This window comes from Pantherophis guttatus, chromosome 14 (assembly GCF_059756535.1).
Source record: "Pantherophis guttatus breed Tessera chromosome 14, ASM5975653v1, whole genome shotgun sequence".
NCBI classification, from domain to species: domain Eukaryota; kingdom Metazoa; phylum Chordata; class Lepidosauria; order Squamata; family Colubridae; genus Pantherophis; species Pantherophis guttatus.
The window spans coordinates 16,170,022-16,181,467 of NC_142076.1; the positions used below are offsets into that span (position 1 = coordinate 16,170,022).

The 11,446-nt window shown below is 46.9% G+C and overlaps 1 protein-coding gene across 2 annotated transcripts in view; it reads right to left on the minus strand.

Moving 5' to 3' along the window:
- ZP2 (zona pellucida glycoprotein 2) overlaps nt 1-11,064 on the minus strand; it is a 28,954-nt gene extending 17,890 nt beyond the window's left edge. Inside the window, exons 1-7 of one of the 2 annotated variants that reach the window (XM_087878521.1) lie at nt 10,702-11,064; nt 8,968-9,026; nt 7,181-7,267; nt 6,869-6,963; nt 4,770-4,940; nt 2,647-2,691; nt 1,047-1,235 (exon numbers count right to left, since the gene is read on the minus strand). In XM_087878521.1, coding sequence (XP_087734647.1) covers nt 1,047-1,235; nt 2,647-2,691; nt 4,770-4,940; nt 6,869-6,963; nt 7,181-7,267; nt 8,968-9,026; nt 10,702-10,748 — 693 coding nt within the window. In that variant the 5' untranslated portion in view covers nt 10,749-11,064. Of the gene's footprint in view, nt 1-1,046; nt 1,236-2,646; nt 2,692-4,769; nt 4,941-6,868; nt 6,964-7,180; nt 7,268-8,967; nt 9,027-9,118; nt 9,242-10,701 lie in introns of those variants that run through there. The other variant, XM_087878522.1, reaches the window with a different exon arrangement.
- Nucleotides 11,065-11,446: the final 382 nt, after the last annotated feature.

An 11,446-nucleotide genomic window follows, 5' to 3' on the forward strand; every position in this document is an offset into this window, starting at 1 on the left:
GTTCGTCAAATAAGCAAAAATAATCATAAATCCATAATAATCCAATTATTAACGACAAAGCACTTTCCTCAAAGCTCAGTCTTGGAGAAGTAATACCAAACATGAGGAATTTATAGGCAGTCCTTGATTTACGAACACAACTGAGCTCAAAATTTCTATTCCTAAGTAAAACTGTTGTTAAGTGAGTTTTGCTGCATTTTACGATTTTTCTTCCTGCAGTTGTTAAGTGAATCACTGCAGTTGTTAAGTGAGTGACAAGGGGGTTAAATGAATCACACTTCCCCATTGACTTTACTTCAGTGGTGAAATCCAATTTTTTTTACTACCAGTTCTGTGGGCATGGCTTAGTGGGCGTGGCATGGCTTGGTGGGCATGGCATGGTGGGCATGGCAGGGGAAGGATGCTGCAAAATCTCCATTCCCACCCCACTCCAGGGGAAGGATACTGTAAAATTTCCATTCCCTCCCCATTCCTGGGGGAAGGATATTGCAATCTCTATTCCCTCCCCAATCCAGGGGAAAGATACTGCAAAATCTCCATTCCCACCCCACTCCAGGGGAAGGATACTGCAAAATCTCCATTCCCACCCCATTCCGGGGGAAGGATACTGCAAAATCTCCATTCCCACCCCATTCCTGGGGGAAGGATACTGCAAAATCTCCATTCCCACCCCATTCCTGGGGGAAGGATATTGGAAAGAGGTGGCATTTGCCAGTTCTCTGAACTACTCAAAATTTCCGCTACCGGTTCTCCAGAACCTGTCAGAACCTGCTGGATTTCACCCCTGCTTTACTTGTCAGAAGGTCAAAAAAGGGGATCACATGATCCCGGACACTGAAATCGTCATAAATATGAGCCAGTTGCCAAGTATCTCAATTTTGATCACGTGACCATGGGGGGGGGATGATGCAACAGTCGTAAGTGTGAAAAATGGTCATCGGTCACTTTTTTCAATGATGTTGCAACTTCGGTCACTAAACAAGCTGTTGTAAGTCGAGGACTACCTGTATCCTGGCACCTATAGCTCTATTTCTCATTTCTTGTACCTTGTAAACTGCAACTCCTCTTGCATTAAACGGGACTTGGATGATGATATCACTGGCATCGGAAAAGAATGTGTAGCCCTGTTGAATCGCCTGCCTGAGACTCAAATGATGGATCCGGCCATTATCCTCGATCGATACAATCCACTCCATTAGAGATGCCATTTCAGGCCCCATTCCAGGCCGGCCAGCCTATAAAAAGCCACCACATTAAGAAAGATCTTGGACCAAGACAGGTTTGCACTAACCATGTTTCAGAATCTGCTCTCCAATTTCAGACACCATTTTTTAAAGCATTCCATTCTGATGTTGTTTACAAGCGGGTTAACTAGAGAAACGAAACTTCTGCAGCTCCAGCTTGAAGCTTGAGTGTGTCTGGAAACTTTTGTTCCGACCTAGGCTTCCTTAGAAATTAAAACAGCAAAACGTAGTCCCGGCAAACCTCTTTAATGCATACGGCTGCGAATTACTTTCATTTACAGTCCGCAAGGCTTGATAAAAAGCCTTTCAGAGGAAGGTTATCAACACCCACCTTATCTCACGAGGAACGCTGCCAAAGAGCTAATTGCCAGACGCAGGACAAGGCCAAACTTGGCACAGAGTCACAAACAGAAGTTTCAAATCTTGAATCGACCAGATGAACTAATTGCTTCCTGCAAAAAGCTCCCGTCCCGTTCGCTTCTCTTTTATGTCTTATGGGAGGGGCCAATCATCTCCAAGCCTTACTCCCAAGTCGACCCTATTTCCTTAATTGTTCCTGTCTTCTGGCAGCTCTGCGTATGCGCACACTAGGAACAGGCTGACGCTGTTCTTCTGCCTTGCTGATGTCAGACTCCGGAGACTCCGGGGGCAGGAAAGAACTACCAGAGGCCTTGGCCCCCCTCTCTGCCTCCGACTCAAGAGCCATCGTCCGAGCCTTCCCCAGACTCCAGGACTGGCCCACGTTCCTTCCCAACCTGTCTGAATTTGTTGCCAGCTCTGCTGGCAGGTCACAACAACTTTTCAAGGTGTGAAGTTGAGGCATAACAAAGAGAATTTGTTTACTTGATCTAAATGGAAGCCTTGGGGTTTGGCTGGGAAAATCATTGTTTAATACTATGAACTGATGCCTGGGAATCTCGGAGTTAGTTTTGCCTCGAGACTTTTATTAGTTCTGGACATTTATTTGGATACTTCAAGCTGGATGTTGACATTAAGATATTTTATTGAAGGGGACCTTGGAGATATTCAAAAATCTCCACCATCTGTGCCTCCTAAAATCTTAAACTCCAAACAGCAATCTAAAAAAACAACAACACCCAGACTTAATTTGTGCGCTTTCATTATCAGCCAACGCATAAATTTCGAAGGCTTGGGGAAAAAAAATAATCAACAAGTTTAATTAAAATCACGGAGACAGATTCAGATTTTTTTCCCCCCAACTAAACCGCAGTTTGCCTCAATAGCTGTGATTAAACCACACGCTCAACTGCAATCAAATAAATCACTGCTATAATATGAGCCAGTCATGTGGGCAGAGTATAGATTTGTTTTCCCCCCTAGTGTTATTTTATTGGTAAATGCCATTCAGCTAGCTTGCCTGAGAGAAAGTTGGATTACATACCGTGAGTTCATCCCGAAAACTGGGAATCAGCCTTGGGAATGTAACCTACAAGTGGAAGATATTTGGATATGAGCATGAATAGCAAAACAGCACAATGCTTTGAAAAGAATCAAGATGGAAGTTTGAACGGTTATGAAACAAACTGTTGTAAGTCAAGGACTATCTGTACAACAGAAGACACAAGCCACATAACAAACACAAAATAGATTAGAAGAGAGAAGAGGAATAGAAGAGAGTAAGAGTAGAGAGTAGAGAGTAGGGTAGGGTAGGATAAGATTTATGTATTTATTTTAAATTTGATTAATATGCCGCCCTTCTCCGGAGACTCAGGGCGGCTTACAATGCGTTAAGCAATAGCCTTCATACTTTTGTATATTTATACAAAGTCAGTTTATTGTCCCCACAATCTGGGTCCTCAATTTACCTACCTTAGAAAGGATGGAAGGCTGAGTCAACCTTGAGCCTGGGGAGATTTGAACTAGCAGTAATTGCAGGCAGCTGAATGATAATAACAGGCTATTAGTCTGCTGCGCCACCATTCCAAGATATTGGAATGAAGAATGGAGGAGAGTAGAGTAGAGTAGAGTAAAATAGAATAGAATAGAATAGGGAATAGGGAAAGAGTAGAGTAGAGTAGAGTAGAATAGAATTTAAAATAGAGTAGAGTAGAATAGAATAGAATTTAAAGTGGAGTGGAGTGGAGTGGAGTGGAGTGGAGTGGAATGGAATAGAATAGAATAGAATAGAATAGAATAGAATAGAATAGAATAGAATAGAATAGAATAGAATAGAATAGAATGGAGACTTCCGGTGGTGACATCATCGTGGAGAGGGTGAGGAAACGGGGCGCCGTATCCAAAACCCAAAAACAAAGGAAATAGAATGAAATAGGAATAGGAGAGAATAAGAGAGAATAGAATAGAGAATAGAATATAGAGAATGGAATAGAGCTGTGATGGCACACCTATGTCATGCGTGCCACAGGTGGTATGCCGTGCCCTCTCTATGGGCACGCGAACCGGTGCCCCAGTTCAGTGCCTTCCACTGCCCAGCTGATCACCGGGTCTCTGCGGCGCATAGGTGGGGGGCGGGGCACCTGTGGGGACCCATGTGCATGCGTGGGGGGCAGGACACATGCGGGGATGCACGCATGTGCATGTATGGGGGGCATGGTACATGCGGGGGGCCACACGCATGCATGGGGGGCAGGGGGCATGCATGCATACATGTGCAGGGGGTGCACACGCATTGCATTTTGGGGGTTTGGGTGCATGTGTGCTTTTGGCACTCGGTCCAGAAAAGGTTAGCCATCACTGGACTAGAGAATAGAATAGAGAATAGAATACTTTATTTGGCCAAGTGGGATTAGACACACAAGGAAGTTGTCTCCAGCACAGAAGCTCTCAGTTTACATGCAAAACAACAGTGTGATAATAATCAGGATACTAACATGAGAAGGATAAAAGTAAAATATATATAAGACCCAGTGGTGAGTTTCAAAATTTTTTACTACCGGTTCTGTGGACGTGGCTCGGTGGATGTGGCTCGGTGGGCGTGACAGGGGAAGGATACTGTAAAATCTCCATTCCCACCCCATTCCAGGAGAAGGACATTGCTCAAGGTGGACTCAGCCTTCCATCCTTCCGAGGTAGGTAAAATGAGGACCCGGTTTGTGGGGGCAATAAGCTGACTTTGTATAAAATAGAACACCGCTTAGGGGGGGCCAAAAAGCCCTACTAAGCAGGTATATACAAAAGTATGAAGGCTATTGCTTAAAAGCATTGTAAACCGCCCTGAGTCTCCGGAGAAGGGCGGCATATAAATCAAACTAATAAAATAAATAAATAAAATAAATAAAGTATCTATTCCCACCCCACTCTAGGGGAAGGATACTGCAAAATCCCCATTTCCTCCCAATCAGCTGGGACTTGGGAGGCAGAAAATAGATGATGGCGGGGCCAGTCGGTGGTGGTATTTACCGGTTCTCTGAACTATTCAAAATTTCCACTTCCGGTTCTCCAGAACTGGTCCGAACCTGCTGAAACCCACCTCTGATAAGACCATATTTGGGGATTAGGTGTTCAGCAGAGTGATGGGCAGCCAACGCTGCCCCTCCCACTTACTGCCATGACGTTTTTGGTGCAGTTTGTAGTAGCACTGGCGAAGCCATTGTCGGAAAACGCTTCATCAGCCTGGATGGTGTCGCAGTCGACGCTGTACGTTTCGTTCTGGGGCCGAAGAACCCCCTCTGTGTCGTTGAACTGCAACCTGAATCTCAGGCGCGGCTTGTTGTCCTGGGAATAGAAACCGAAGCTGGTGAATTCCTGAACAGCAAAACTTCATAAACAGATCCATTCCTTCGCTGAAGAGTTAGCAATTCACGCAAGAGCCCAACAAAGCACATCATCGGTTTCAGTGGTGGGTTCCTCCCGGTTCGGTCCGGTTCGACCGAGCCGGTAGCGGTGACGATATGACGTCACTGAACCGGTTTCCCCCCCCCTCCCACGTTATTCTTACCTTTTATTTGGTCCCACCCCCAATCTATTGCTGCCTCCTGAGTCCCAGCTGATGACTAGAGGGGAAAAAACTGTTTAAACTCTTGCCGCGGGGTTTCAAAGGGCCGTCCTACAGCTGATCAGTGTTAAAAGCAAACAAATGAGTCAGGTCGTAAGTGCGAGGACTGGTCGTAAGTGCGAGGACCTTCCAGAAATGACTCTGCCCAGCTAGCCACGCCTACCTAGTCACATGACCTCCAAGCCACACCTGCAAAATAAGCCACGCCCACAGAACCGGTAGTAAAAAAATTTAAAACCCACCCCTGATCGGTTTGCATTTGGACGGTCCACCAAGGGACACCATTGCTTCACCGTTGTTCAAATTTTGCTAAGCTCTGAAAATTAGCCCATATTTTTCCTCTTTTTTTTTAAAAACCCCTTTTCTGCATTTTAATAGAATAACAGGCAGGGGTGGGTTTCAAAAATTTTAGCAAGGGGTTCTCTGCCTGGTTGCTGAGTGGGTGTGGCCTAGCCAGTCTCCACCACCACGGCAAGGGAGGGGCGTTTTTGCCCTCCCCGGGTTCCGGAGGCTTTTCTCGAGCTTCTGGGAAGGCGAAAACAGCCTCCCCAGGTTCCGGAGGCCCTCCCGAACTTCAGGCCTTCCCGAGCTGATTTTTCGCCCTCCCCAATCCTCCGTGCGCGCCCTGCACTTACCTGCATCCAAAACGGGCCGCATGGGGACTCCTGGGAGGGGTGGGTGGGGCCAGCCAGGAGTGGGATTTGTGGGTTCTCCGAACTGCACAGAATCTTAGCTAGAGGTTCTCCCGAACCCCTGCGAACTCCCAGCAGCCCACTCCTGATAACAGGCTAACAGAGTTGGAAGGGACCGTGGAGGTCTTCTAGTCCAACCCCCTGCTTAGGCAGGAGACTCTGTATCAGTGATGGCTAACCTTTTTGCCATCACGTGCCAGGAAGGGGTTGGGGGTGGGGGTGCCCACACCCATAATTCTATACGCCCTGCCCATGTGTGCGCGACCCCCCTCTCCCCCCCAGCTGCTGGCACGTGATGGCCCGGTAGGCCCGTTTTTCTTTCTCACGTGGCTCCAGAGCCTCTCTATGCATCTGGGGAGGGCAAAAACAGCCTTCCCCACCCCTTCAGAGGCCCTCCAGAGGCAGGAACAGCCTGTTTCCCTACTTCTGGTGGGCCCGGAAGGCCTGAAAATCAGCTGGCCGGAGCTGAGCTGGCGTGCCAGGTGACATAGCTCCGTGTGCCGCCTGTGGCACGCGTGCCATAGGTTCGCCATCACAGCTCTATATCATTTCAGACAAATGGTTGTCCAGTCTCTTCTTAAAAGCCTCCAGGGATGGAGCAACCACAACTTCTGGTGGCAAGTTGTTCCACTGATTAATTGTTCTGACAGTCAGGAAATTTCTCCTTAGTTCTAGGTTGCTTCTCTTCTTGATTAATTCAACCCCTTTATCCTTTAGACAGGGGTCTCCAGACTTGGTAATATTAAGGTTTGTGGACTTCAACACCATTCAATTCCCCATGCTGGCTGGGGAATTCTGGAAGTTGAAGTCCACACAAGTCTTAAAAATTGCCAAGTTTGGAGATCCCTTGCTTTAGCATCAGTCTTTTTTCAAAACTTGGCAGCTTTTAAGATGTGGGAACTTCAACTTCCCAGAATCCCCCACTCCACATTATTCATAGCACCTCAATGGCATACCTCCATTTCAGTACAGTTTTGATGCCCAACCATCAACACTTGCTTTCCGTAGTCAATTTGGTAACGGCAGTCTTCCATGTCATCCCCGCTGCCATCTGTAGAAAAACCAGCCAAAGGGTTTAGACCTTCAAACTTTAAGACTTGTGGTCTTCAACTCCCAGAATTCCTCCTCCGGTCATGTTAGCTCAGGAATTCTGGGAGTCGAAGTCCACAAGTCTTAAAACTTGCCAAGTTTGAGTTAGACGCAACCCATTCCTGAAAGCGTCACTTCAAACCAAAGAGTCCAAATTGTTGAAGGAGGATCAAACGTACCGAGAATGTCTATGTCCCAGGAGCTCAAGTTGGCAACTTCCTTTGGCAGCCAAATTCGCCACGGGTCATCGTGGCAAGACACCGTACCTGTCATAAAAGATAAGCCCACTTTTTCTTGATACCCCTTGTCCAGAAAACGGATCAAGGTAGAACCACAGAGTTTGAGAACCATACTTATAGCAAGATCTCCACGTGACACATATATCCATTAGGCCAGGGGTCAGCAACCTGCAGCTCTGGAGCCGCATGTGGCTCTTTCACCCCTCTGCTGCAGTTCCCTGTCACTCAAAATATGCGTCACCCGCCGGCACGCAATTTATTGAGCTTTTCAACCCCCAGTAGGCCAACCATGGATAAATCCAAGAAAACAAAAGTTTCAGAAGAAAACAGAATGTTTAATTCAACTAAGAGCCTTGGTAGTACAGTGGTCTAAAGCACCCTGTTATTAAGACCAGCTGCCTGCAATTACTGTAAGTTCGAATCTCGCCAAGGCTCAAGGTTGACTCAGCCTTCCATCCTTTCTAAGGTAGGTAAATTGAGGACCCAGTTTGTGGGGGCAATAAGCTGACTTTGTATAAATATACAAAAGGATGAAGGCTATTGCTTAACGCATTGTAAGCCGCCCTGAGTCTCCGGAGAAGGGCGGCATATAAATCAAATTAAAACAAAAACAAAAAAAACTACACATGCTAGTTTTGTGGCCACTCAAGAAACAGTCAGGCACGGGAAGGGTTTTGTGGCTCCCGGTGTTTTCTTTTCTGTGGGAAACCGGTCCAAATGGCTCTTTTGAGTGTTTACGGTTGCAGAAACCTGCATTAGGCCAAGGATAGTCAACCTTGGCAACCTTAAGACTTGTGGACTTCAACTCCCAGAATTCCCCAGCCAGCTGTGTCAAATCAAGCCATCTGGGGAAGACTTTCCTGTAACTAATTAACTAAACTTCATCTTTCCAAGTTAAAAGTGCTGAAGATATTGCTCAGCAAGTAATGAACGATGAAGCCTTGGTAGTACAGTGGTCTAAGGCACCCTGTTATTAAGCTGGTTATTAAGACCAGCTGCCTGCAATTACTGCAGGTTCGAATCTCGCCAAGGCTCAAGGTTGACTCAGCCTTCCATCCTTACTAAGGTAGGTAAATTGAGGACCCAGTTTGTGGGGGCAATAAGCTGACTTTGTATAAATATACAAAATATATACAAAAGGATGAAGGCTATTGCTTAGCGCATTGTAAGCCGCCCTGAGTCTTCGGAGAAGGGCGGCATATAAATCAAATTTTTTTAAAAAAGCCCATGTTGATTAAAGTCCTTCAACCCAAACCTTCACTCTTTAAGTTATTTCTATTTCTGCTCTATATTAACTACTATTGTTTGGCTCCAAGAACAGACCCACCTGAAGATACCAGGAGATATCTGTGGCATCCTGGTTAGGCTGCAATAGATTACATCACCAACATTACTCCCTTCAATCCATCAAACCAGGTTAACAGCACCAAGTCTTAAGGTTTCACCCCACATTAAGCCAAAGGAAGGAGACTAAACTATGACTCAGCAACCCAAGATGCTCAGAGCAATTGTAGTTTGTTCAGTTAGGGATTAGCCATGGTTTATATTATAAACCAGAATTGATGGTTTGGCACATTGTTTTGAGCGCTTGCCAGGGGGAAAAAAACAGAGTGCGCTGTAGACCCTGAGCTTTAGGGGCAAACCCAGTTTGTTCCCAACACTTTTCAGAGGGAAACCGAGATATTTCCTGGAATATCCCATTTCAAACAAAGAGAAATCCCCGTTACCTGGGAAATCGAGAGCTCCGGAGGTAAAAATACTGCTTAGAAAGTAGCCAAGGAAGAGCCTAAAAGCAGAAAGCAAAAGAAACTCAGCTTGTCTGCATTCATACGACCGGCTGCCCCTTTCCCACGCCTAAGAAAGTTGATAAAACGTTACCACGCGTTGCAACGCGCCCAACCCACGGGCAGCCCCATCCTATCCGCAAAGCGGGGCAAAGCGGACCGCGTTAAGGGTTAGCCTCGCAGCTCAGACGCCCGAGTCGGGGTTTTTTTATAGCCTGCACGGGCTTTCAACGCGCATGCGCAAAGCCGGTCCCAACTCTCAAAGTTCTCACGTTCTGTTCAGCTGGGCTGGGGGGGCTCTCGCTCTCTCTCTCTCTCTCCCGAGCGCTCCATGCCTTCCTTCCTTTCTTTCTTTCTTTCTTTCTTTCTTTCTTTCTTTCTTTCTTTCTTTCTTTCTTTCTTTCTTTCTTTCTCTCTCCCTCCCTCCCTCTCTTCTTCTTCTTCTCTCTTCCCTCTCCCTCCCTCCTCTCTTTTTCTTTCTCCTTCCCTCCCTCTCTCTCTCCACTCCTCTCCCCTCCCCCTTCCGTCTCTTTTTCTTTCTTTCTTTCTTTCTTTCTTTCTTTCTTCCTTCCTTCTTCTCTCTCTCTCTTCCCACTTCCTCCCTTCTCTCTTTTGCTTTTTCTCTTTCTTTCCTTCTTTCTCCCTACCTCCCTCCCTTTTTCTTCTTCTTCTTTCTTCCCTCTTCCTCCCTCCTCTCTTTCTTTCTCCCACCCTCCCTCTCTCCTTCTACTCCACTCCTCTCCCCTCCCCCTTCCTTCCTTCTCTCTTTTCTTTCTTTCTTTCTTTCTTTCTTTCTTTCTTTCTTTCTTTCTTTCTTTCTTCCTTCCTTTCCCTCCCTCCCTCTCTCCCTTCTTCTCTCTCTCTCTTCCCACTCACTCCCTTCTCTCTTTTTCTTTCTCTCTCCCTCCCTCTCTCCCTCCCTCCCTCCACGCTACTCTACTCCCCTCCTCTCCCCTCCCCTTCCTTCCTTCCTTCCCTCTCTCTTTTTCTTTTTCTCTTTCTTTCCTTCTTTCCTTCTTTCTCTCTCTCCCTCCCTCCCTTCTTCTTCTCTCTCTCTTCCCTCTCCCTCCCTCCTCTTTGTCTTTCTTTCTCCCTCCCTCCCTCCCTTCACTCTACTCTTCTCTCCTCCCCTCCCCCTTCCTTCCTTCTCTCTTTTTCTTTCTTTCTTTCTTTCTTTCTTTCTTTCTTTCTTTCTTTCTTTCTTTCTTTCTCTCTCTCTCTCTCTCTCTCCCTTCCTCCCTCCGTCTCTATCTTCCTCCATTCCCCTACCCCTTCCTTCCTTCTCTCTTTTTTCTCTTCTTTCTTTCTTTCTTTCTTTCTTTCTTTCTTTCTCTCTCTCTCGCTCTCTCTCTCTCTCTCCCCCTCCCTCCCACCCTCCCTCCCTCGCTCGCTCGAGGTTTGGATAATCTACCACTACTTTGCAAAGCGCGCAATTCCGATTTTCAACCATACTTGCAAACCCCTTCCCATTTCAGTTGAAACCCTCCCCCCAATTTCACGCTCAGTGTCGGGGCTGCCCAGTTCCCAAAGGCTGATCTGGCCTGATCCCCCCCCACCTCCCCCCCACACCCGCCACGGCTGCAGAGCCTGGGCCAGGTGAGGTTGCTGCTGTGAAAAATCCCCCGGAGGTCTTCCCTGACTGGGGGGGGGGGTGTCCTGGAGAGCCAACCGACTTACTCGCGAGGAATCGCATGGCGGACCAGGCTGTCACCGGCATCCCCCATGTCAACCGAGGCGGTTCCAACGGAGCGAGGCTTAAGGGCTTTGCAGATGGCATGTCTTTATCTCTCGGTTTCAGTCCTAAATTTGGCATCCTCCGGTCGGGTTTTCTCGGTGATGAAAAGAAGAAGAAGAAGAAGAAGAAGAAGAAGAAGAAGAAGAAGAAGAAGAAGAAGAAGAAGAAGAAGAAGAAGAAGAAGAAGAAGAAGAAGAAGAAGAAGAAGAAGAAGAAGAAGAAGAAGAAGAAGAAGAAGAAGAAGAAGAAGAAGAAGAAGAAGAAGAAGAAGAAGAAGAAGCAACCTCCCCCCACCCCCATACAATGTTTTTCAGATTTGGCAATCTTAAAATAAGTGGACTTCAACTCCCAGAATTAATTCCAGCATTCTCAAATAATCCCAGATAGGTTTTAAAATGCATTTTCCTTTCATCACTGGCAGCTCCATGGCTAAAGGAGGACTAGAACTCACAGCCCCCTGGTTTCTAAGGTAGAACTTGGACCCCCCTGTTTTCTAAGATAAGACTAGAACTCGCAGCCCCCTGGTTTCTAAGGTCGGACTAGAACTCGCAGCTCCCTAGTTTCTAAGGTAGGACTAGAACTCACAGCCCCCTGATTTCTAAGGTAGAACTTGGACCCCCCTGGTTTCTAAGATAAGACTAGAACTCGCAGCCCCCTGGTTTCTAAAGTCGGACTAGAACTCACAGC